At 39.3% G+C, this 25,539-nt stretch overlaps 1 protein-coding gene and 1 long non-coding RNA gene across 2 annotated transcripts in view; one reads left to right on the plus strand and one right to left on the minus strand.

Annotated features, from left to right (window-relative positions):
* Positions 1-19,171, plus strand: part of KIAA1549L (KIAA1549 like) — a 135,665-nt gene extending 116,494 nt beyond the window's left edge. The window contains exons 18-21 of the mRNA XM_027699268.1: positions 1,775-1,872; positions 3,076-3,221; positions 7,540-7,691; positions 10,929-19,171. Coding sequence (XP_027555069.1) covers positions 1,775-1,872; positions 3,076-3,221; positions 7,540-7,691; positions 10,929-11,210 — 678 coding nt within the window. The 3' untranslated portion in view covers positions 11,211-19,171. The remainder of the gene's footprint in view (positions 1-1,774; positions 1,873-3,075; positions 3,222-7,539; positions 7,692-10,928) is intronic.
* Positions 19,172-24,214: 5,043 nt separating this feature from the next.
* On the minus strand, positions 24,215-25,519 carry LOC113963263. Its single transcript, XR_003532699.1, has 2 exons — positions 25,377-25,519; positions 24,215-24,416 (listed from the first exon to the last, which is right to left on the minus strand). It is a non-coding gene; the product is annotated as an uncharacterized LOC113963263 (long non-coding RNA).
* Between the last annotated feature and the right edge of the window lie 20 nt (positions 25,520-25,539).

Raw genomic sequence — 25,539 nt, forward strand, 5'->3', positions numbered from 1 at the left:
TGCAGACCATTTCACATTCAGCACTATTAGGAGAAATATAATTGAGGTTTTTCTTTGATGCAAATAACATTTGTTTTTTTCTTTACAGTTCTTTCTTTAAAAATCAGTATTTCCAACCCCTGGCTAAGAAATGTAGCAGTGCCTTTTTAGTTTTCTTTTTTCCCTACCTAAATGTAGAAATTCTTTAAATATCATGGTAGCGTGGTGAAAGTAAATATTAGGAGACTTTGTAGGTGGCATGAAAGAAAAAATTATTTTCATAGACATGCCTTTGAGGGTTTCCACCCTGCTTTAGTAGGGGTGGCAAAGAGAGGAGGGAGGAAGATGCTTGGTCTGTATTGCTTTTCCCTTGGAGACACTGACATCAAAAGTCAGTGTTTGATAAATTACTTTTCCTCCTTGTTAACCCAGTTTTGCAGGTATTTGAGAATGAAGGTATTGGAATATGATCTAAATGTGTAATTTTAAAAGATGATTACTGAGAGATGGTGTTTTCTGATACGTAGTGTGGGATTTATATTGCCAAATTCAAACCTAAATGTAGGTGTTAAGTCTGAACTAATCATATAAATCCTGTAGGCTCTTTCTACAGGCGGGAGATAAAGTCTGAGTCATCCCATGGGGATGTGTTTTTAACTTTCTCTGCTGTTTCTGGAGGGAGTTTCTCTGGCTGAACCAGATACCTTTTGTTTAGAGGGCCAAAGTCCCACCATTGGCCTCCATTTTTTTGTCAAAATGCCTATGTCTTGATAGTGGACAGCCTTCCCAAAATTTGTTATTTGTTATTACTCTGATTTTATCTTTAATCCTGTGCATTGCTTTGAAGCACTGTCAAGAAAAGCATAATTTAAAAAAATCACAACCAAACAATGAAACAAACAACAACAAAAACCCCAAGACCTCAAAAAACCCCCAAAAACCCAAGAAAACTAAAGTCTCACCCATGATGTGTTGAAGAAAAGTGTCAAAGAAACACTAGTGAGATACCATTCCTTTGTCTTTAAGTATATTTAGCAAAATTATGGCCTCTAATCTATAGCAGTACAAAGAATTTAGATGGGAAACTTTGTCCAACCTGTCATTTCTTGAGTGCCATGGGTTTCATGCACATGATTACTCATCCCTCACACCTATTAGAGGTGAAACTCAGAATTATTATGGGCAAGTTGCTGAATTTTGCGACTTAGTGGGTTGGTCCTGTGTTCCTCTGCATCAGTCTGCCTTCTCAGAACTGTCTGAGGCCTTTGTTGCTGCGTTAGAAAGTTACAGAGCTTGGGGGGTTTGTGAAGAATTTTCTTTTCATCTCTTGAAGGCTGATAGGAAGAGGTTGAAATATGGATTGCTCACAGGCGGCTTCGCCTCACGACATGCTGTTCTGAGGATGCTTTCTGAATCTTTAAAATACTTTCTTCCTGGAGGAAGATACTGAGGTCTTTTTCCTGCGGTCCAAAACAGCTGTTGAGTCTCACATAATCATAACATATCTGCTTTGCCAGCAGGTTACAAATGTCACAGAGACAGTATTTAATGTATTTTATTTTAATTAGACTTCATCTTGTCTCTGAATTCATTTGTTCAGGTTTTCTTCCACATTCTACAATCACCAAAGCACTTTAAATTCTCAAATAAATGCAATTACTATTGATGCCACAAAAAGTTAGCTTCCTGTTGAAGGGCACATGGGATAGGTATTTAATTTCTGACTTTCTTTAGGTTTTTAATTTGACTCAGGTCTACTGGTGTTTCAGAAAATATTTGTTTTTCTCCATTACAGGCTTATAGATTTTCTCAGCTTCCTGAGATGGTAATGGGTTCTCCTCCCCCTCCTGTCCCTCCCAGGACGGGTCCTGTGGCTGTTGCCTCTCTCAGGAGGTATTTATCTTTTCTTTTATTTTAGGTATGATCTTTAAAAACCACTGTTGTAATAAGAACTGGGGCAAACCCTGAAGGGCACTTAAAAGGCACTTACAGAGACACATTCATGAAATTAGAAACATGTTGGGTTTATTTAATTTCAACACAAAGAGAAATAACAATGAATTTTTCTCTTCTATTAGCTAGTCTACTTCAATAATAGGAAATGCAGGCTGTGATTTCTTTTAAAGCATGCTTTGCCTCAGCACACATAATGGCATATTGGATTGAGGGTGTGTGGTAGATAATTCACACCATCATTCTCCTGCTTTTCTGCATGGTAAGGGCCTGCAACAGGATAGGGGTGAATTGCAAGGTGCTTCTCAGCACCCTCAGGTCTGGGGACATCTGCCCAGCTCTCAGATATCTCATACCTGCATATCTGAGCCCAAATATGTGCAAGAGCCTGATTGCCTCAGCTCAGCACGTGCATTTTGCCTCTTCCTCGCGCTAAGGCACTTCATTGAATGCATTCCAAGGAATTTTTGCTCTTCTGTGGTGGAGGAACTCATTTAGCCCTCAGTGCTGTGTTGGCAGGTCCTGCCTGTTGCCAGCTGCAATCCGAGGCACCACAGGCCTGCGGAGGTGTGTGGAGCAGAGGCCAAAGGAAACATTTCTGAGTGGCTGCTTATGATACTTATACCGCATCAAAATATTCAGGATATGGACATACTAAACGTTGGCATGTTCTTGTTCATCCATTGCATTTTAACTCTGAAGCAACCGGGACACAGCATTTCCAAAGATGTTACTTCTTGCCAAGTGCAGCTAACATTATTTACCATAGTAGTCTCCCACTACATGATACCATGTCATGCATACTGTAGTGATGTGGTGCTGCCTGCAGCCTTGGGTTGGTGAATTATGGTAAAGCTCTGGTTTTTGTGTTGTATTTCACAGGCATTTGTTTGAAGCAGCAAGCAAAGGCTCTGTAGAATGGTAATAATGCGCTCTGGCAAAATAGTGACCTGGCTAAAGAAGTTGTCTGCAAATTTCTCCAGACTTACTGTTCTCCAGACTTCTGTCGTGCCAGAGCAAAACTGGGTAGCTCATTCCCAGCTGGCTTGTCCTGCTGTAGCTGATAGGCATGTATGTGGCTATAAATCGCTTCTGTAGGTCAGAATGACTCAGGTGTCTATTTTTTTCTTTCCTGATGCACAGGTCTACATCAGATATTGGCAGCAAAGTGAGAATACCTGAGTCCAGTGGAGCAGATCAGGCCCAACATCATGATCAGACACCTTTTGCACCTGGTTCGAGAGCTCCAATGTCTGTTGGTCCACTTGATCAATCAGCTTTTCACTCAGGTGAGAAAACAGTGCAGACCCAACTTGCAGCTTTGAGAGCCTTATATATTATTTTGGATACAAATGAATGCATGGGATATAGCAAATTTATTTGGAGAAAGATGTGTTAGGTGGGGTCTCTCCTGGTGCAATTGAAAGAGACCTACAGAGGATTTCCTGCCTCTTTGTAAATGCAGCATCAACTGCATTGAAAATACTCACCCTGCAGAAGCACCAGGAAATGGTCTTTTCTGAAGGTGAGATCCAGCAATAAAGTCTCAGATGTTCTTTGTTCAAGTATGGCATTCTGCTGGCTCAACTAATCAGGACTCTGAATTACTAAATCCCAGTAAAAATGTTCATCAGTGCCACAAAATCCAGTAGCATTTTTGGGGCTGGTATAGAGGGCGTTGGTAGCAAAAGCTGAAGTGGGGGCATTGGGACTTCTGTGTAACTTGTATGTTTGTGTTTCACCATGTCCAAACCAAGCAAAGTGGGAGAGACAGGTAATGGGGTTCTGAGGGGCATGGAGAAAGGATCCTTCCGTTATTTTATCAGTCAAGAATATCAGTCCAAGTGCTTGAAAACAGAGGATGTACAATGGAACTGTAAGTTGTATTACCGTAGGAGGCTGAGTGGCCCTCAACCCTGCTTGGTGTGTCAGAAAAGGGGAGAAAAACAAGTGGACATAAACAACAGCATATGAGAGATTGAGGTTTTCCAGCCTCTCTGTGGGATGAGTTTTATGACTCCCTGTTTCCTCTGGAGAAACTTAACCCCTTGTCTTGTCACAGCAGTGGGCTACTGAGGGAGGCAGGTTGAAGGTATGTGCTCCCTTCCCTTCAAAACAGAAGGCAGTGGTGCTTTTGCATAGTCAAAGGTAATAATCTGTTAGTTCATCATCCCTCCTGCTTCGGACAATAAAGTTCCTGCCCAAATGCAGAAAATATTTTGGATCTGAAAGTCCCAGTTTTAAAGGCCTAATCAGTTCCCAGTCCTTTTGATATGAATTTTGTTTATAAATGAATTGATTTAATAATGAGATTAAGCTGATACACTATTTTGATAGTGTCTGGATAACAGCTGGAAAAATACTTGAAGTGGCTTCTTCTTGAAGAGCTATAGAAAAGAGCTTACAAAATCAAAAAGAATTTTACATTGTCAGTTCAAAGTTTTGAAATTAGAAGGTTTATTAGACAGTGCTCTGTTAATCTGCCAGAAAAATGTCTTTCTTAGCTTCCTCAGAAGTAATAGTTACCTGCATTGTCTTCAACATCATCTACTGAGAATAATAATGTGGATATGCAAATGTGCTGTCAATTAATTAAGTACAGTAGATTTGAAGTATCCTACACTCACTTATTTTCATACCTTCTGGAAATGGTGCACGTGAATCTGAAAAGAGCAGATGCTCACCCTTTCATTTTAAAACATTTCAAGCTATAAAATATGCCACACTACCAAGAGCCCTTCCTTTATGTGTGCAGTAGTATGATCTGTGGGATTTGCTTTTTTATCAGCCCCAGTGATGGGGAGATTTTATTGCTGTATGTTAAAAGCAGGTATGTTGTGCTACTGCTGAAGAGTGGCTGCACTTCAGGAGAGACCAAGTGACCTTTGTGTATATTGTGGAGTTTGCCAGAATAATTCTGGGAGTATCTGGAGTAGACTTTCATATGTGACATCAACTCTAAGATAATGATGTTGCAGTAATAATTTAAGATAAAGTATTACATCATCTAACTTAGTCATCATTTTGAATACTAGCTCATTTTTCTGTGGTTAAATTAAAAGAGTGTTTTGATGTAGAAGCCATGTGTCATGTACAGGAGCACCACTGTCTTCTCTATACATGTCTGAAGAATACTTATTTCCAGCTTTGCTAACTCATTTGAAATGGCAACCTTTGTGCTGTCTATGACCTGGAAAGAACCAGGATTGCCCACACCTCTTCCCTCAGCCCACCCACCTCCTTCCAAACCAAGGGACTGGAGGAATTGGGATAGAGGCCCTGTGAGATACCCTGCAGTGCAGGCACACATTGTAGATCCCACTGGTCCATAGTAATTCCACAGTGGACTGCTTCACTGAGGGCTGACTCCAGCATCCTGCCTGACACAGGTGAAAAGGCACTATATCCCAAAATCAAAATGAAAGCTTAGTCCCTAACAGTAGAAAACACTGTGTAGATGTAAAGCACAACAGAGAAGTTTTTAGTCCATATTTTGGATGACAATATCTCTCATGGTTTCTTCCAATTTTTAGCTTGTTTTTTTGGGTTTATTTTGTGGGGGTTTTTTTGTGGTTTTTGTTTGGGTTTTTGTTTGTTTGTTTTTGGGGATGTTTTTGCATCTGTTTGTTTGTTTGGGGGTTTTGGATATTTTTTTATTTGTTTGTTTTGGTTTTTTGGTTTGGTTTGGTTTTTTTGTTGTTTTTTTGGTTTTTTTTTTGAGACAGTGTTAGAACAGATGATGCGTTTCTGCTCTGGAGAAAAATGTGCTACAAAATATATTTTTCTCTTCTTCACATGCCCTGATTGCGTCCAGAGCACTTCTGGCTGGGAACTGCATGGGAGGTCATTGAAAAACTATAAATCTCTGGGTTTGTGGAGACAGCTTTGGGGATGGATGTCACTGGTTGAGCCTTTCTATCTCTGTGCATGTACCCATGCAGTATCTGCATCACCTATCAGAGCAGATAGCATAACCCTCTTGTAGATTGTTCAGAAGCAAAAATGTGCCAGGGCTGTAAATGACATTCTGGGGGATAGATGAAGGTATTTGAAACAACCAGTAATTGATGCTAATTCAGTTATACTCTGTGTGAATTTTAGAGGAATACCTATATCTTGTAATTTTGTCAGCATAGTGGTATCATATGTTCTGAGAGCAATTAGTAGCAATATTCAAACGATGTGCAGTTGGAAGGGAGAGTATTTTCTCTGTGTTGATTCCAGTACAGAGAATCTGTCCACCTATGTAACATTGCTGTCCTTCCATTCCTCAGTGAAAATGTTGGAGTTGTACTTTGTTGTGTTCTTATGGGGTTTACTGCCCCTTCTGCTTTCACAGAAAGAATGTTATTTTTGCTATATTCTGTGAATCTGAAAAGTAAAATACATGTCCATGTATTATAACTGAATACTCAAATCATACTGTACACGTGCTTTGTTTACTAACTGATAAAGATGATACACGGCTCTCCCACCCAGGATTTAGGGATGAGGATTTTATGACCTTAGTGTAGTAGTGGTACAGTTCTGGAGTCTGTCTTCACATGTAAATAGACGCTGGAGGAAGAAAGACTTACTGGACAAGCAAGATGTTTATATTCTGTTCTAAACTTGGCAAATACATGGGGTTATGATAGCCAATCTCAAGGGCAATAGTGGGAGAGCACGTCTGGTCTTCCAGGCAGCCTAGTTATAGCCTGTGGGTAATCTCTGTAACTACAGCAAGAACCACATTGTCCTCTGCATCTCTGTGAGCCACAGGAATAAATCCTGAAAGCAGGTGTAACCATACCCAGAGATTTGGCTGAAACTTATGCTAGGATGGCTGGTTTCTTCTGCTCAAGTTAGAGTGTGAATTTTAGTGGGTGGCTTCCTGGACATCCCTATGCGTGCATCTTGATTAAGACATGATAAACCAGATTTGGTGTCAAAAAATTTCCTTGGAAATATTTATTTAAGTGGAAGCTGCATAGTTTGTTGCAGTCATAGAGTGTTCCTGGGAAAGGAATTGAGCAGGCAGAATCTTGGTATATTTAGAGAAGCAATGAAGTTACATGATGGAGTTGTTGGGAGTACAGCCTGCTAAACATATCAGTCACTCGTTTTTGTAGGTTTTATGCCTAGAGATGTTAAGAAAGATTGCGTAGACTGTGAAAAGAAAGGTGCATTATGCTAAAAACCATGGTAACAACAGCTAAAAACTGAATACAAGGAAGCAAATGTAAGGGGGGAAAAAGCCTTTTCTCTAATGATTCAAAGTTTTGATGTAGATCAGCTGTTACGAGGATCAAGTTGTGAGGACTAAGTCCTTGTATGTACCTGAAGGCTGTACATGTTTATAAGGACAACTGCAAATCTTGCCTTCTCCAGTATTTCAAATCATAGAGATGGTTTGAGAGAGTGTCATAGAGATGCTCTTTTCAGAGGGTGGGAGCCTTACAGACAACCAATGGTGATCACATTCTCACAAAAAACCCCCCAAAACCCCAAACAAAACTCAAAAAATTACCATTGAGCGCAGTTGTTTCACAGTGCTATCTTCTAATTTATACCTGAAAATCTCAGCTATTAATTATGTCTACTCTTTTTTTTTTTATTATTTAATAGGAAATACAGTACCAGCAGTGTTTGCCATACCAGCAGCAAACCGACCTGGCTTCACGGGCTATTTCATCCCAACACCACCCACCGCATACAGGAACCAGGCCTGGATGCCCTACGCTGGAGAGAGTGAGCTGCCAGGGCAGTGGGCAGACTCTGTAAGCATCCCTGCTTTTCTGACTGCTTATGTGTTATGTGATTCGCACAGGAGGTGTTTTAAGCAATTCTCAAGCGGTCAGCAAAGACTCTGATAAGGATAGTTTTTCCTCGGGAATAATCTCTAGTAGTGAAAAGCTATAGGAGAGGGCACAGATACTTCAGCTGGCCACCCCATGGACTGTGAGAAAGGTCTTTAGAGAGTGAAATAATTCACTAGGTTAGGGTCAGGCACCTGTTTAAAGTTGGTGGGTTAGATATAATTTTTCTTTCCCAAGACAAAGGTTAAGTATTTGGATAGACACGTGGCAGGAGAGGGTGATGCTGCCTCTCAAGGTGGCCTTGTGCTGTTTGAAATTTGGGGAGCATCTTTGCCTCCTGAAGGCTTCTCTCCAGGCAGCCAGAACCCTAGCTCTGCACTGCTGCAGCCCTGCTGTGCAGTGTTTCAAGTCCTCCTGCAGGCTGGAATGACAGATCATAAATTAAATAATTAATTGCACAATCCTAGACTGGAACAGATGTAATTTTTAGCCCAAAGTAAACCTACATTTCAAAGAATTGAAGTTGGAACATCCTAAAATGAATTGCAGTAGTTTGTCATGTTTGAAACAATTTCTCAAATGTAGGGCTTTGTCTCCACTAGGGGAAAAAAAGATCAGTTCTGCTGTTTGAGCTCACATCTGGTATTTATGCAGAACCACTTTGGCTAAAAAGACTGGGAGATAGATTCTATTTCCTTGTGCAAATCATTAACAGAATATTTTAGTGAATTGCAGTTGAAGGCCAAGTTGGCTTTGAGCAACTAAGCAAGAGACAACACGGTCATATAAATGTTCCTGGGGGCAGCTGTTTGTTGTCAAACTTTTATTACTGCTCCTGATGCCTGTAAGGAAAAGAATTCAGTATGACTTTGAGATGCAAGTAGGCAGAACTGTCAAGAAAAAAAAATATGTTCCTCTGTGAGCTGAGCACACCTGCTGGAGTGCTCTGACACCTGGAGGCTTGTGATGCTCTTGTTTAGATTTCCTTCTCAGAGCTGCCTTTTAAAGCATGAAAAAACCTATTTTCCTTTTTTTTATTGTTGTTGTTTTGTTGTTTCAGGGGGTTTTTTTGGTTTGGGTTTTTTTTTTTTGGTGGTTGGGGTTTTTTGTGTGTGTGTGTGTGTGTTTTTAACCTTACTGACATTTTAAATCCAGGAGGCCCTGCTGTATCTTAGCAATTTTAAAGTTTTTCTTTAAGAACTAAAAAAACCACAGAACAGATAAGGAAAGCTGTTTTACTGTCTTCCATTCTTTTTCCCCTTTGTATCCCTACTCTTGGCTGCAGTCTCATGAAAAAATAGTTAGATATCACTTGCTAAAAGTGGAGACTGAAAATAAACTGGACAAAACTGGAAAACAAGTCTCCAGCTCTGAGTTCCTTCCTCTGAAAGGAGAAGAGTGTAACCTTGTTATGGGTTTCCTTGTCTTCAGGGAAAGAGGTGGGAAGAGCAGTTAGTGCCAGTGGACTATACACAGAGGAATGGAGAGGGATGCAAGAATCTGTCTGAAAAATAGCGGTGACAATATAGAATTCAAAAGAAACAAATGTCCCTTTAACTTCACTTACCCATTGCAGAGCTTTAACAACTTCTTGTTTCTCAGACTTTCATCCCTCTAGTGGCATTGCAGAAGAGGTAAAAATGTAAACCCAAACCACTGCAGTTTCTACAAAGAATTTGCATCTCCCAATGAATGCAATTCTGTCAGGAAATTGTCTTTATTTGAAAATGATTACTAGAGGAACTAGTGATAGTGTTAATGACATAGCGTGGTCAGAAAGCCTGAATAAAAGTGAAAAGTATAAACGTCTAAAACAATACTCAGGGTTTGAGTTTCTGGATGTGTCCTGGTTTCTGAGCCCTTACATTATAGATTGATCATACTTCCAAGATTTTCTTAGAGTTAGTAAGAACAGAGGCTTAATATCTGTAAGAAGAAAATTAAAATTCTTTACTTTTCATGCATTTCTACTAGCCTGGACTGTTAAAAAGGGAACAGAGGAAACTTAATTTACTATAATATGTTATTTTCTGAGGTAAATGGTAAGTATTGAAGCACTGAGTTTTTTGGGAGAAGGCAAACATATCTGGAAGGCACTTACCTTCCAGACTGCTGGATGCTGCTTAGTGAAATCAGTAACCTGGTGACCTCTAGTGGTGTCCTACTGAAATCATCTTTTGAATAATCTATTGTGAACTAAACAGAGGTGCCTGCATCTAATGATCACTTTCATATCATGCCTGCTTCCTATGTTTGACTCATCATTCCATACTGTTTGACATTCTCTTCATTGCTTGGTGGACATCCAAGATTGCAAAGAGCATCTGTAAATCCTAATGGTCAAGGCTTTAAACGTAAAGCCTGCTTTAAAATTAAGTGCTCTTTTATACTCTTCTGGAAAATATAAATACTATTTTTATTTAATGCGTTAAAATCTTCTGAGTATTGTGAAGACTGGTACCGTGGTTCATGGATTTGTGGAAGAAATTTAATCTCACACAGTGACTAAAGGGCCTACTTTATTACTTTAGTTTTAGCTGGTGTAACATGGGGCTGAAATCAGAGAAGTTACAACAGAGTAAAACTGTGAATCCCTCATGTAATTCTTTTAAATGTAGCCAGAAATCTTGATACTTCTGAGAATCAAACATTCTTTTCAGTCTTGAGTTTCCAAGTTGGCACACCTGAGCTTATCTCTGTTGTCTGGATCTAGTGCATTCCTACCAGGAAAAGTGAGACCAGATACTTGGCTGACTTGGATTAGACACCGGCTGCAAATCAGGAAACGCTGCTTTTCCGTTCCAGGCTTTTTGGTGTCCTGAAATGTAGTCATGCTGTCTGTTTAAAACTGAAATGTTCAGGAGGAATGGTAAGCAGAGAACACACTTTCAGAAAGGAACTTTTCCCCTTGACTTTTCGAGGTGATGACAAACGAGGACGTGCAGTGTTTCCCCTGCATGGTGGTGTTTCTGCTGCCACAGCTGGGAGTTGAGTACCTGGTACATGGACACGTGCATACATGGCACGTGCCAAATTAAGCATTTGTAAACAGAAGCTTAGGATTATGAGGTTTGCATTCCCTTCGTATGGTCCTCTCTGTTACATCCGACTCTGGCCTGGGGAGGTTTGTGCTACCTGGCAGGTGGCACCACAGATCAGTTGTTCTCTATAATTTTGTCTAACTACAATTCTCTACAGGTTCCACTTCCTGGGTACATCGAGGCTTATCCGAGGCCCCGCTACCAACACAACTCCCCGTCGCGCCTCCCTCGGCAGTACAGCCAGCAGGCCAGCATGCATCCCAGCCTGGAGCAGGCTCCTCTGCCATCCACAGCAGCTTCCCAGCAGAGCCTGACGGAAAATGACCCCTCTGATGCGCCTCTCACCAACATTTCCACGGCTGCCCTTGTAAAGGCAATAAGAGAAGAAGTGGCCAAACTGGCCAAGAAGCAAACAGATATGTTTGAGTTCCAAGTCTAATGTCTTTTGTGCGCAGTATTTGTATCTTGCAACCTGGGGTAGCCAAGGAAGTGACTGCTTTAATTTTCAGTTACAAACTTGCTGCGAATTGCGCCGAAGTGATGGCATTTTAATCTGTCTGAAAAGTCAATGCTATGAAGTGACTTAGAGTAGAGCAACAGGACTCTGAAGATATGTAATCCTGCTTGCCGGCTAAGGAAACGCTGCCAGGAAACTGTTTTGTGCGGATAAGATTGACCATATGCAATTGTTTGTCACTTAGCTCTCGTATTATGACCCATCTTCACCAGAGATGCTGCTGAACATGTCTGCTCCACATGATGTTTCATTTGCAGGCCCAAAGGTAGAGCTGCTGAAAATAACTTCTGCATGTCAAAGCTTTGATTAAAGAAGAAAATGCCACAGAACGTGGTTGGCTAAAGGCCACGGTCGGTGCAGTGGTGGCCACGGTAATTGTTTGCTGCAGGACATTGTATAAGGGATGCTGATCTCAGCAATGGGGAGTCATTCAGCCTTTTCATTCCAGAGACTGCATTCAAAGCAAAAGAATTCAAGATGAGTAAGTAATACAAATAAATGTCCTGTAAATAGCTCCGATTCTCTTCATCCTATTAACAGTACAAAGAAGTGAAACAAGAGAGGGCTGTGAAGAAGGTGAATGATATTTTGATAATTGGTGGCTACCTTGTCCATCAGTGCCACCACTTAGTTATGGAGGAGACTTTTTTCAGCGTGAGAGAATAAAATGCACGAAGGGCCAACAAAGGATATTGGTGCTAAAAGCTTCCAAGAGAAATGAAAAACGTTATTCGTGTTTGCTCTATAATCAGACTTTTCACTCTGAATGCATGTGAAGCTGGTAAACCTGAGACCTTTAACTTTTTCCAACCTGGAAAAATGAATACACCTGCTTGGACAAGAAAAACCTCTGTTCAACACAGTTCTTTTTTTCTCTTTCTTAAACAATGCTATCTACTAAAGCGATGCCAGAAAGTGCTACCCGAAGCCGCAGTTGATTTTGATGACACTGGAACAGTGAATGCGCACCTAGGAAGTTCTGAATGTAGAGGACCTAATTATTATATTAACATGTAAATAATTTAACAGTTACATGGATTAACAAAAATACTAATGTTCTGTGAAAAAGAGAGCATTGCCAGAAATTATGCTGACTTTATATTGTGCAAGATAAAGGTCACTGATTGTTAAACTGCATTGTGGTATGAATCCAATCCCAAAAGAATATCAAACCAGTTGAATGGGACAGCAGTTAATATTTTGCAGTTGTACAAACTAGTTGGAGATCATGAACAATTGTTTTCAATTCCTTCAGCAGTTTAGCTTTGGGAACTGAAGTTGTTGCAAAATTTGTTGTATTGGGCGTGTTTGATGTCAACTGGAATTAAAGGTAATGTCCTTCATTTCAATAAGTTATTTAGTTATTATCAATTACTATTTTGTCTGATCATTTCATTTCCCTGAGTTTCTTTGGTCTTTACTGATGTGAGAAAGGGAACTTGGTTTAGCTTTTTGGCCACCAGTAAATTGAAAGAAGGAGAGAGAAGACTAGAATAGGGGATAGAAGCAGAAATTGATGAAGCACAAACTTTTAAAACAGAGCTATTTTTCCCCTTATAATGATATTATAAACCCTGACTGAGACTGTGATACATAGTTATCCTAGAATATACAGATATCTTCTGCTCCAATACCTTAAATATTGCAGAAGCCTTTGGAATGCTAGTTGATCTTTCAATAAATGTGAAATTTCATTTTTATTATTTAAAATCAGATATAAATAAAATGTATTTTTGTAATTTGTATGTATATATGTGCTGTATATTTTAATAAGTGACTAGTCTGCTGTAGTCAGAAAATTTCCATAAACCGAGAGGAAAAAAAAAAAGAAAAAGAAAGGAAAAAAACCTCTGGTAATTTTAATGATTGATTTAAACATGCTATGTCTGGAGTACAAAAATATACATTTGGGTGACTTGGATACTAAACAACCAAAGAAACTCAACCTTTCATATCAATACAAGTCTAGTAAGGACCGACTGCTGTCTCAGTTACCTGTCAGCTAAGTAATACTGATCTCATCAGTGTAATAGAATACAGCCAAATTGTGTTGAATTAGTAGCTGCCTGAGAACATCACACTTTAGAATAGCAACTTAAAAATACTGGGCCAAACTGTGTGCCATAAAAGGGCTTGTTCTGGTTGTCTTCAGTGGGAGCTTCATGCACTGAGAGCAAGGCTGAGTTTCTCTTTTGGGCTTCGTCTATACATGGGAATTTCACTAGAACCCCTTGAGCAGGATTCTGCTTATTTTTCTGTCATTTGGATCACTGTAACATAAGTGCAGACATAATGGAAGAGCAGCTCACTTTTATTTAGCCTAAGCTGGTTCATAACTGGCTTAACCTAACTTGGGAAGCGAAATCTGCGCTGTCACATCAGCCACATCTTGCATCAGCTTTATTATCTCAGTTTTTCAATGATTCTTCTATTTAGCCCAGTGAAATTTTGCAATAGGCCCTTCTATGCAATGGGAATGAAATGAGCTGTGAAATAAATTTCTGTATCTTAGACTCCTGTTTTGCAGCATTGTCCTAAAGTTGCAAGTCTGGAAGCAGCAGCGATCACGTGGATGGACGTGCTGGAGCCACAGAGCTGGGAAGGGTAATGTTATGATGTATTCCCAAAAAAATTCACAGGAGGTAGGACATATTAAACACCATCTTTGGGACACTTAGCTCTGTGTGTAAATCTGTTCCCACTCTTAAATTTTAGCGAGTTAATAGTTCCGTTGAAAAATGTGGGAGGGTAAAGTCTCATATATCTTACATGATGAATCATGTATCTTGCCACACTGGAAATTAAAAATTCTGGCAATTACAGCATCTGAGTGCCTGTAGAAAACAGAAAAACCCCAAACAAAAGCATTTAAATAGCCTTCTAGAAAGAAAAACCATTTCAGTAAAGTTAAACAAAGTACTCTTCTACTAAGGAAGACCTGTTAGACTTTTAAAATTAATTTTGTTTGGTATTGTTATCAACGATGTGCAGTCTATTGAACGTTTCCTGTACCATCACTCTGAAACCATTGTGGTGCACTTTATTCACAAAACCATCTTACCTTCTTCATTCATAATGCCTTTTTATCCTGTTTGTAATATGTTTCTGTATTTTTTTTTTAAGTACAAAGTAAGATTATATCAAGACAGTAAGGACATTCCTGGGAAAGAAAAATCATGCTGTAATATCTATACTGTCTGAGCACAAAGCAATGATAAAGTGAAAATATAGTGTACAAATAATTTGTAATATAATAAACATTTTGTATGGCTACAATTACAATATAGTTTTTCAATACTGATTTCAAAGAAGAAAGTATTTGTGTTTAAAGTTATATCCTCACTCGAATATATCCATGCCATTTTTACTGAGAAAAGCGTAGTAATTTAGGTTTTTCTACTTAATGCCCCACTTTTATTTAAAAATATGTCAAATGTTTAGGTGAAAATACTGTTTTCTGTGTACAAAAAGTTTTGATCTACTGACCACTCTTTGTCTTCAGATTTGTAAATCATCAGTAGAAACAGCTGCAAATGAAATGCACGTATAATTACTTCTTGGTATTTGTGTACTGACCACTTTCAGTTGGTAAATTATGTGTGATATTTCCTAACATAAATAGAACAGTAACTTTAAGAGGAGAAGAGGGTACTCATTGACAGTAATTTTTTGAGAAAACCATATTATCTGGATTTGAGAGAACCTCTAGCACCCAGTCTAGAAATATGAGTAATATTTGTATCCAATAATATTATGGGTAGAACTTGATAGAAGTGCATGAAAATCCTCTATATAGAGATGGGGACATTATCTTACATAGTGATCATTTCTTTTTCAGGCTAACTTTGAAAATGTGAGCTCTAAGAAATGTAAGATAAAAATGAGAAGCAAGTAGAAAAAGCAGCATTGGATTGAGTGGCAGAACTGTTTTGTTTAAGGGCTGATATATACAAAACTGACCACAGTTTTCATTATATTTCAAGATGTCTGACTGTTAAAGAATTAATTACATTTTAAGGTATGTGGCTTAGTCCTGCATTGCCAATGTAAGAGTTAACTGCCAGCTTCCAAAAGCTGAGGGAGCTTGAAAGCAGCAAGTTTTCTGAGCTAGCAGAAGTCACATCATGACCCTGTTCATCCTGAACATTCTGGGCAGCTCCAAACACTGTGCCCAGTAACTTATGGTCCTGACCTTGTACATAAACAAATCTCAGTGTCTTCCCCTTCCTTGCTGACTGAAATGGGATGGGAAAACAAGTGTGAGACAACATGAAGGCTGTTAACAGGTCAGGGGTACCTTAAGGGTTTGGAAGCCATGGACCTTCTGTTGTGCATTACTGATACCTATAGAAAACGGTTGTGTTTGGCAGCTGTTCCCAGCAAGGTGCATTCCACATTGTCAGTGATGGGCACACATAAATTAACACTCAGTCCTGTCCCAAGAGAGTGTATGGATTCCTGCTTCCATGCCTTTGTGTAAGCCATGTGCATTCTCTGTGCAGCTCCACGTGAGAGAGTGCCATAATTAACACGAGTGGTTTCCAGTTACTCAAAGCAATCTCTTGCAATAAAATACCAAGTTGCATGGAATCTTTATTTTACTACATCATTAGGAGGAGGAGGGAGGAGAGGAGGGAGGAAGAAAGATGTGGTCATACAGTATGCAGACTTTATAACAGTGCTAAATGGAATCACTATCTCAAGTGGTAACTTTTTGTGTTAGACTTTCTTTTCATCAGTTAATTTTTTTGGCCATAACTCCAGGACTGAGTAATATTTTATTTTTATTTTTTTAATGCTTATCAAAATAGCTCAAAATTAGATTTTTCCATTTTAAAGATAAGGTTACTCCTTTAGAATGCTTTTTTCAAACTTCTGCCTTTCTCTCGTAGATAAATAATGCAAGACTCAACTTGTGAAAATGAGATTTATATAGGTCAGTGAATAAATTGCATTCTGACTTGCTCTTTAAAAGAAACTTTCAAGATGGCCAAGTCATAAAGGCAAGGCTGGTTAATACTGAAGAATCTCTACTGAGAAAAACTGCATTGCATATCCTTGATCAAAATTGTTTTGCCCCACAAGTGAAAAGCAATCAGAAAACTGAGCATCTGGTGATTCCTGTTATTCAGGAAACTTTTTGCTTGGGCTTTGTATAAGACATGGGAGATGAGACAGAGATTTTGATGGGGTTATGAAATGGATAGACTACCCTGTGTAACACATTTGCCCTTTGAGTTACCCTTAATACCCACAGACATAACAACTACAGCCACCGAAGTGGTGTGGCAGAAAGGTGTTTTAGGTCCTGATTTTAAAAATAGTTGAAATGCCCCCAAATCATATAATATTTCATGCTTTTAAAATCACCGTAAGACCATATTCTTATGAGTATTGTATCATGCTTGCATATATCTATATGTGTGTGTCCAAAAATATTTTTTCAAAACTAGTTCTACTTGTCCATTTCTTTGTCCCTATTTATTTCAGGTTCCTTAAGGTGTACAAAGGCAGTAATGAAGAGTTTGATCTCAGAGTTGTTCTGTTAGATGAGAAATAGGTTTTAAATAGGTGATCAAACGTATAGCAGATGTCTTGAAAATAATTACAAATATCATGAAGAGGTGTTCCAGAAATTTGATTTTTTTTTTCATTTATTAAAAATAATTCTTGTTTTAAGAAGTGCCTGACTTTTCATGAATTTTTCATGCTCAATTAATTCCCAAGGAGTAGCTTGAAACTAGATTGCATTCTGTAAATAATTTTGTAACTTTATAAACACACATTTACCTGTGAGGCAATAATGGCTGCAAAGGATTGTAAATCATATGGGAAGTTGATTCCACTGAGTACAATATTTAGAAAGGAGGTGAATTTCTCTTCCAAAGTATGCCCCTTTTCACTGCAGCTCAGTGCATTTCTGTGCTTTGTAAACCAGTGTCTAAACACCACAACAAACACTGACATCAGTTAAGATCTCTTTTATCTGGCAAGGAGCACTGACTTTTGCAGCCCCAGTGGGACCTTGTAAAGAGTGCCTGTGTATAACTTTAATTTTCTAAGCTATTAAACCAGAAACTTGTGGGTCCTGAACTCTGGCTTTTTGCATGGAATCAGTGGCTTTTAGGTCCTGTGTCACCAGCAAATTTAACTAATAGATTCCTTGAGATGTGATGCAGCAGAATACAGCACCCTGTGCCAGGGATCCATCAGGATCTAAAAAGCAAGTTACTGTGGTAGAAGAATAGGTAGTAAACCTTGCATTTCATCAGTGGATGGACACTAAGTAGTTATGAATTGATTATTATGGCAGGTCAAAAAGTCTTGAAGTTAACTGCTTTGAATCAGTTTATGTGTTTATTCAGCTTTTGATTTCTTCATTTGTTAACACGGTACAAAATGAACAATATTAACAGAATTAACAATATTAATTCTATTTCAGACTTATAAACTTGGGAGATCTGAATGTAAGCAAACTTGGAAGTTTATTCTCTATCCTTGTCTTTATCTACTACTTTTCACAGTGCAATTAGAAAAAAAACCAAAACTAAACACTTTACCCACCAAAAAATTAATTTTAGTATTTCTTTCTATGGCAGAGAGACTGGGAATGCTTTTTCATTTCATGTTGGTGTTGAGTTTTCAAACTGTATTCAATGTCATATTTGATAGAAAAAAAATGACAGTGAAGCCAAAAATTTTGGAAAATAGGATAGAACCCATCTTACTGAAGCCTAAATTTTGGGTTAGGATTTAGCAACCCATCAGAAACAGCTCAGGCCCAACAAAAGAGTCCGTTCTGGGCAGTTCTTTGGATCTTGTTAGAAAGCACAGATATTCCTATGCTCTTTGACTTTTTATTTTCACTTATTGTCTTTCTTGCTATTGCTGTGCATTCTGAATTTGACTCTTACATTGGTGCACACAAAGAGGTGTACTCTTTACCTCACTGATATGCTGCTGGTGTGATAGCAGTAGTAACCAACACATGTGACAGAATTTTCAAATAGCTGTGGCACTGCTTGGCTTTGGCCCGTGTTCTGCTTTGTGATAATTACAGAAATCATATTAGTATTAAAGCAAAATGTGAGTATAGATAATACCTTCCACTGAAGTGATTGGCAAAACACCTGCTCACTTCAAGGAGAACAGGACTGATCCAGTAATCCCTCAGTAAATTAGCCATCACAAGGATCTTAAAGTTGTGCAAAGAGAGGAAGGATGCTTTCTGGTTATGGGTAGCTGGAAATGGGGAGATTGGAGGTCACTTGATTTTTGTTCAGGATTTCATATTGGTCCTGGGCAAGGTGCTTAATCTGACTGTGCCTCAGTGTCCCATCTGTAAAGCAGGGTAAAGGGACTACCCCTCCTCATAGCCCTGCTGAAACCCTGGAGTGCAAGTGGGTTATTTATTATGAAGCACTGTTTATTATTTCATGGAGCTTTGGTAATTGTTCAAGGCTATACATTGCCTGTTCCTCTGGTAGCATTTACATAGATGTGAATTTACAAGAAAAACCCCACCGCCTGATAATATTTCAGTATGTTCTAGGAAGCCTTTCCAGTAACAGCCTCTGCACTTTTTTACAGAGATTTACAGAATTTATATCAATAAATTGTCTCACTTCCCATACAACAGATCTCATTTTCCAGGGAAATGAACTTTTCTTACATCTTTGAATTATGGAAAGGACTAGCTCTGCATGATTACAAATATCCATGTTAACTTTGGTGTTCACAGCTTGATTCAACTAAACTGTAATGGCTGTGTCTGTGAAATTTGCTCAAAATTTATGAGTGTTTCAGCTGTAAATGGGAAAATTAGTTTTCTGAAGCTGCAAAATTGAGAGTGAATTTAAAGCCAAGTCTAGGAGGGATTGAAACAAAAGAAGAAGAAAATAATTACTTAAAATTTTATACTATGCAATCAGAAGGGAAATCTCCAAGAACTGGTTCCTTTTGCAATTACAAATGTAGAACCATAACAATGGTAGAATTTTATATATGACTGAAAAGGAGGCATTTAAAATGTTCTGGGTCATTACCAAATGACTGTGTTTTTACTCTGAGCCATAGGGTGATTCTAGAGATGAAGCTTACAAGTACATAGAATAGTTTCTTTCATGTTAGTGGCTATAGCTTAGTTAAAGTTGTACATGTGTTTTTCTTGGCAGTTTTGCACATTAAATAAAATATGTCTCAAAATCTGTGTTGCTACTTTTTGGTTGTTCCTGCTGCGTCCTTTTCTTTAGATCAGTGCTTTAAAGCTCTGATCAGCATGAGCCTTTTTTTTACTTGGAGCTTCCAGGCTCCTGGGATGCTTAGGGGTCCCCTTGCTCGTGGTCTCAAGGCAGAACCTGGCAAAGGACAGGAAAGGAGTTTTAAGAACTACACAAGTCTAAACCATGTATTTCAGCAGTGGCATTCCCTCTGAAGAAAGGTGTTTTCCTACCTTACACAGAGGTGAGCAGTGCAGTAACCAGCAAGACTGTGAATTTTGAGGACATCTTGTGATTCTGTGTTTCCTTTGTGATTTTTTGTTCTCACCTTAATGTCCTCTATACATTCCCCTATTATTCAGTCACTTATTGTGGTTTTTAACAGCATTTATTCAGGCCCAAGTTTCATGCTGTCATACTGAAGGAAAAGGAAAATGAAGGTATGTACTTTTGATAATACTGCTTTTGTGCAATTTGTGATGTAAGAAATTTGGACTAAAAAGTTCGTTTTAGTACAAAGCCTCTCTTTGTAGTTTTAGACTTAAAAAGGGCAAGAAAGGATCTTCCCAAAATACAGGATAAATGAACTTCCTAGTGTATGTATCAATACTAAGGTTCTGGACAGATGGTATACTTAAAATACAGTTTATATTTTTATATACATATATATATATGCTCTGACTGTGAGGGCTTAAATTGCCTCAAGAGGCTGTTCTGGCTTTTCTCAAGATACACCAAAATCTCAGCCTATTTCGAAAATGTATGTTTTTAGTGTGTAACATTAAACAAGAGACTTGTGTTATTAATAATTATGTTTTCTTAGAAAAGCCAAATGCACCACTTATGGACTGCTTCCTGATTGGCAACTTTTTCATCCAGCATCTAGATGTCAGTGACCTTAAGAAACATCACCTCCCAAACAAACAAAAGAGGACACGTTTCCTAGAGTTAAGTGCTGCTCTTGATTTCCCTGCTTTATGTTGAGATCTTTGCTCTGAATTTTCAGGACAGGTGAATCTTATCGTGCACCATACACTGCTGAAAACAGAAAAATCATTTTGTGATAGCTTACTGCTTTTGGATTTCCTTTGTAATCTGTCCCTGAGCTAATTAATGCAGCTTTGAAGATTAATTTAAATTCTAATGATCCATTGTAATAAGGCTGAGTATCTATTTGGAGAATTTTAATGTTGCAAGCTCTTAAATATAACAGTCTGAAATTTAATGGACCCAACTGTTCGGTATAAAATACTTTAAAGTTTAAATGCATTCTTTTTTTCCAAATGGCTTTGTATCTAATTTTTCCCACCATAAAGCAGCCAAGGCCATTCCAGGTTTCAGAAATGAAAGACCTGAGGGCATTCCTTGGGGAGCACCTGGATATCACTGCAGGTGTAGACACAGCTCTTTCAGCAAGACAGCTGTCGTTGCTCTGCCCTTGGGTTGGCTGCAAAGACGTGACAATCTGCTTCAGGACAAGTATTCTTTGTTTAGAATTGGAAGTGGGAGCAACCTACTGATGATGTTTTGAGATCTCTGCCCATGAATCAAATTTGTAGCCTAATGTTTCTTTCTTGAATGCACCGGGGATAGATTTGTTGAGTCACAAGGCCGCTATATGAAAGAGGTCTGAGCTATGCCAGCATCTAAATATCAGGTTTAGCCTTGCCTGAGCAGTCTGAGAGAACAGAAACGATTAAAAAATTGAATGTCACAAACATTGTGAATCAAAGAAAATGCAGTAAGAATGCTATTCTGTTTAATATATGCTTAATTGTTACAAAAGAAATTATAAACACATTAGCTTTCAGATGAACCCATAAGCCCGCAGAGATGAGAGCAAATTACTGGATATAACAAGGTCAGGTGGAAACAGAGAAGAAAAATAAAGGTAAATACAATGTTTAGGGACAAATAAAAATCAGCATATGTGCCATTATGTATTTATAACCTGGTTGTTTGTCCAGGTATGGACAAGCTTATTACTCCCCTGCCAAATTCATGCATGTGAGTGTGTCGCTAGTTCAAACTGAGAGTACAAACAGCGTTTCCTTTCAGGCAGAAATATCACATCATGTGTCCCATGTTTCTCCTGCAGTCTCTTAAGTTCCTTTTGTAGGTGCTACTTTACATACACAGAAGGGTATTACTTCATCACACATCCAGTGATCCTCTCCACCATTCTTTAACGATCATCTTGGAATGTGGAGATGCTTCAGTGAAAGGGCTTTGGCCAAAGTATCCTGCTGGAAGAATGTTGGTGGGTGATGCTGGCCAAGGGAGACCATTCTGCCTTGTTCTGGCACATGAACCAAATGACTTTTTCCAGTAGATGTGTGTCCCCAGGCAACTTTAATTGAGCTTACACATTAACTGACATTATTCCTTGCATTATCGCCCAGTAATTAAACATGAAGTGTTGTTTTAACATAAAGGCCATATGAAAAACTGAACAACAGATGGAAAAAAATTTAAACTGTGTGTCGGGAAAAGCAGCTCTGTTTAAGCCAAGAAAACCCGAGTGAATAACGGCTGATGAGAGCTGGATCCAAAGTGAAAGACTTGGTAAAAGCTGAGAAGTAATAGTTAGGAAGCAGTGATTGCACATAATGGAAACTCTTGTAGGGCTTTGCAATAACCCTGGAAAACTTAGAGTGGTTAAGGAATGAAATTATTCTGCAGATCTGGAAAAATGAAGATAGTTTCTCTGCTACATAATTTGATTTTAAAGCTCTTACTTCTCCACAAAGCCTTTGAAGGCCTCCGTCTTGGCCCTTTTTGCTTAATCCAAGTTTGTTTTCTGGTACTCAGTTTAGGCACTGACACAATTCTCATTTTCATAGTAATCAAGTATTTCAGTTTAACCATTCGCATTTTCACAGTAATTAACCATTTCAGGTTTAGCCTCAAAACTCTTTGGGAGAATTTTTATCCTCATTCTGCAGAGGGAGCAGTGAAACACTTCATTCCAGATTTCCAAGGTGTTCCAGTGATAGTTTTGTTCTTCAGGCACATAGATTTACCTTCTGTTTATTTACAGCCTCGGCCTCTAAGAAGTGCCTGGAAAGAGAGATAAATCATGGGTGGTTCCGTGAGCATTTCTTGACCAGGTGTAAAAATACCTCGTTCAAGAAGCCCACTTTGGAAGTGACTTATGGTGCTGTCTGGAGTGAAACAGCTTAAAATATGCAAACTAGTGAAAACAGAACTGTTTAGCCAGGAGCACGGTGTTATTAATTAGACTCCAAAGAGCTAAGCAGCAATTAAATGGTGCCAAGGTGTTCCTAAAGACCTGGCTTCAGCCAGCTAAAGAGGAAGGGTGTTGGAATTGAAGTGGATGATGGAGTGCAGAAGCTCACAGTGGCCACTACTGACCCTGACCCAGTGTACAGGCAGCTACCAGGGCCTGGGGCTCACCCTGAGGCTGCAGGAACCCCGAGTGAGACCCTCCCTGGGCCTGCGTTACAAGAAGCCTTGTCCCCAGTCCTGCCCCTGGGCTTCCACCTCCACCATCCCGAGTCTCTCCATGCCCTGCCTGAGGAACACCAGACCACTGGACAGAGCCCGGTCTCACCACCCTGCTCAAGCTTTGGTTCACTAAAAAGCCCATTGACCAGCAGATGAAGCCATGGATTGCCATGTCAGCAGGGACACCAGCTGGCAACAGCCAGTGCAGAGGGTAAGATTCTGTTTAAGATCTCCCAGTGCTCTGATAAAAGGTGATTGTTATAGTTTGATGATTGAGAAATAGGAGTTATAAATAAGATTTTTTTTTTAATATAAACTCTGTGTACGGTAGATCAGAATCTGGCTGGAAAGACTGAGATAGTAAAAGAGTGAATCCTGTAATAAGCAGTAATAGGAAATAAAATTTTGATATCGTATTGTGTTAAAATGGTTCACAGTTGAGCAACTTGAACACAGTTTAGAAAACCACAGTTTAAAATATTAGACTTAAAAATAAAGCTGTTTGCCAAAATATGACAGCTTCAGGGTCAGTAACTTCATTATTTCATGCTGCCACCTACTGCTCTAGAATAGGAAAAAGTAATTGATATCTTTTTATCAGTCTGATGAGCCCGTTTACCACTTTGTGAGGTTATTCTCCATGCCATGTATGGCACCACTTTTGAATGGTAATGTTCCCCAGATCTTTAATTTTTCCTCATGAAAGGATGTGCCTTCCAAACATAAGGATGTTGTCACTTCAAAACTACTGCTTTAGCCTAAGCACAGTTATTCATAAAACAATAGTAAAATGTTAGTTGAAAATCAATGTTATATGACTATTCTGTCAAAAACTAACTCAAGCCATAACTTCTGTAATTTTGTGGTAGACTAAAGACTGTGATTGTAACAAAAGATTTTTATGCTAACGTGAAAGTAGTTTTTTAGAGCTGGCTTAGAGGTGCAGACTTTTGACCGTACCTATTGACTCAAAATTGCACTTAATGTACTTAGAACTAAAAGAGAAAAAAAACCCAAACAACCCAACCATGTTTTGTATTGCAGTTACTGCGTTTCCTGGCCACACATATCTTGAACACCATCAATGGACTGCTGGGAATCCTGACAACAGCAGTGTTAATTTCACAGTGGTTTTGAAGACAATATTATGCATCCTGTCTGCATATTGTGACTGGAGAAAAAAAAAGGTAAAATATACAGTAGTGTTATCAGTACTAGACAATTAATAAACAAAAATAATGCAACAATATACTATATTTTTTAATTTGCTGTGAGAATAGTAGAAACCCAATATTGAAGGTCCATTAAAATACTCCATAGAGATATAGTGGCAGAATATTCAGCTGAAATAATCCTCAGCGTGTTGGTGGCTATTATTTCAGGTTCTGCAGTGCTTTCATGGTTTGTATCTTCTTTTCTTCCAGTGCCTTCAGAAGTTTATCTAAACAGGAATAAAACATAATTTCTCATTAATTTTGTCATTAATACTTTTGAGAAAATCAAATAATGTATTAAGCAAACTAATAATATTCCTTACAATAACTTGTCTAGAAAATATCTGAAATCTAAAGTTTCTCAAAACAATAGGTATTAAAATGGAAGAAGGTAGGTATTGCTATAACAAGGGGAAAAAAATATTAATTTCCTGTTCTGAAAAGTAAATATATGCAAGCTACCTATCGGAATGTCTTTGAGATCTTCCTTCAAATGTGTATATCTGATGCACATTTTTTTCTGTGTTCTTGTAACCTTTGCACTGCTGAAGGTTTCCTGACCAGCAGCCCGTGGCCTTGAAGGAAATGACGAGCATCATATCCTTACAGCTGTTGGCCTCGCTGCTGGAACTCTTAAGTATCACGACCTGATGAACTATTTTATTTCTTGCATTTCCTTCACGGCCAGCGGGTTATAAAATTAAAATGCCAAAGTTTAGCTTGTTTCGGGTCCCCCCCGCCCTCCAACTATCTGTGGCCGTCAGTGGCGTTTATTCCACGCCGATGTGATTTACAACCGCAGGGTCTCATTAGTAGCGGACACATTTTGCACGTACAAACTCCCTCTGATTCTGCTTTGGTTTTTTGTTAACACTTCGGGGAGGTGGGTGGTGGTGGTGGTGTCTGTGCCTTTGCGCAACAGTAACTACATCCCTAATTCTTACGCCTCCCTTAATTTGTGCCCTCAGCCGGGGGAGATGACCTCGGGCAGTGCTTTTGCTCCCTGCACCCCTGTGCTCGCCCAGCCCTGCCGTGTCCCCTGGGCTGCTGCGGGGCACAGACCACCCTTTCAGGGGGTTTACTGATGGAGGGACCTGCTTCCCTTGTGGCCGGGCTGCGCTGGGGGTTGGCAAGGTTGGCAAGGGGTGTCATCCCAGCAGCGCTGGCCGCTCCCGGGCGGGACGCACACTGCCTGGCGTCGAAGCCGTCCCCGACGAGCGCCGCCAGCTCCAGCTCCTTGAGGCGGATGCCCAGCTCGCACATCTCCTCCTGCAGCTGCAGCTGCACCTGCTCCGCCGGCCGCCCCCGCCCCGCGCCCCCGCCCCGCGCTCCCCGCGCCCCCCCCAGCGC

This window comes from Neopelma chrysocephalum, unplaced genomic scaffold (genome assembly GCF_003984885.1).
Source record: "Neopelma chrysocephalum unplaced genomic scaffold, ASM398488v2 Primary Assembly neopelma1_24, whole genome shotgun sequence".
In the NCBI taxonomy this organism is placed as follows: domain Eukaryota; kingdom Metazoa; phylum Chordata; class Aves; order Passeriformes; family Pipridae; genus Neopelma; species Neopelma chrysocephalum.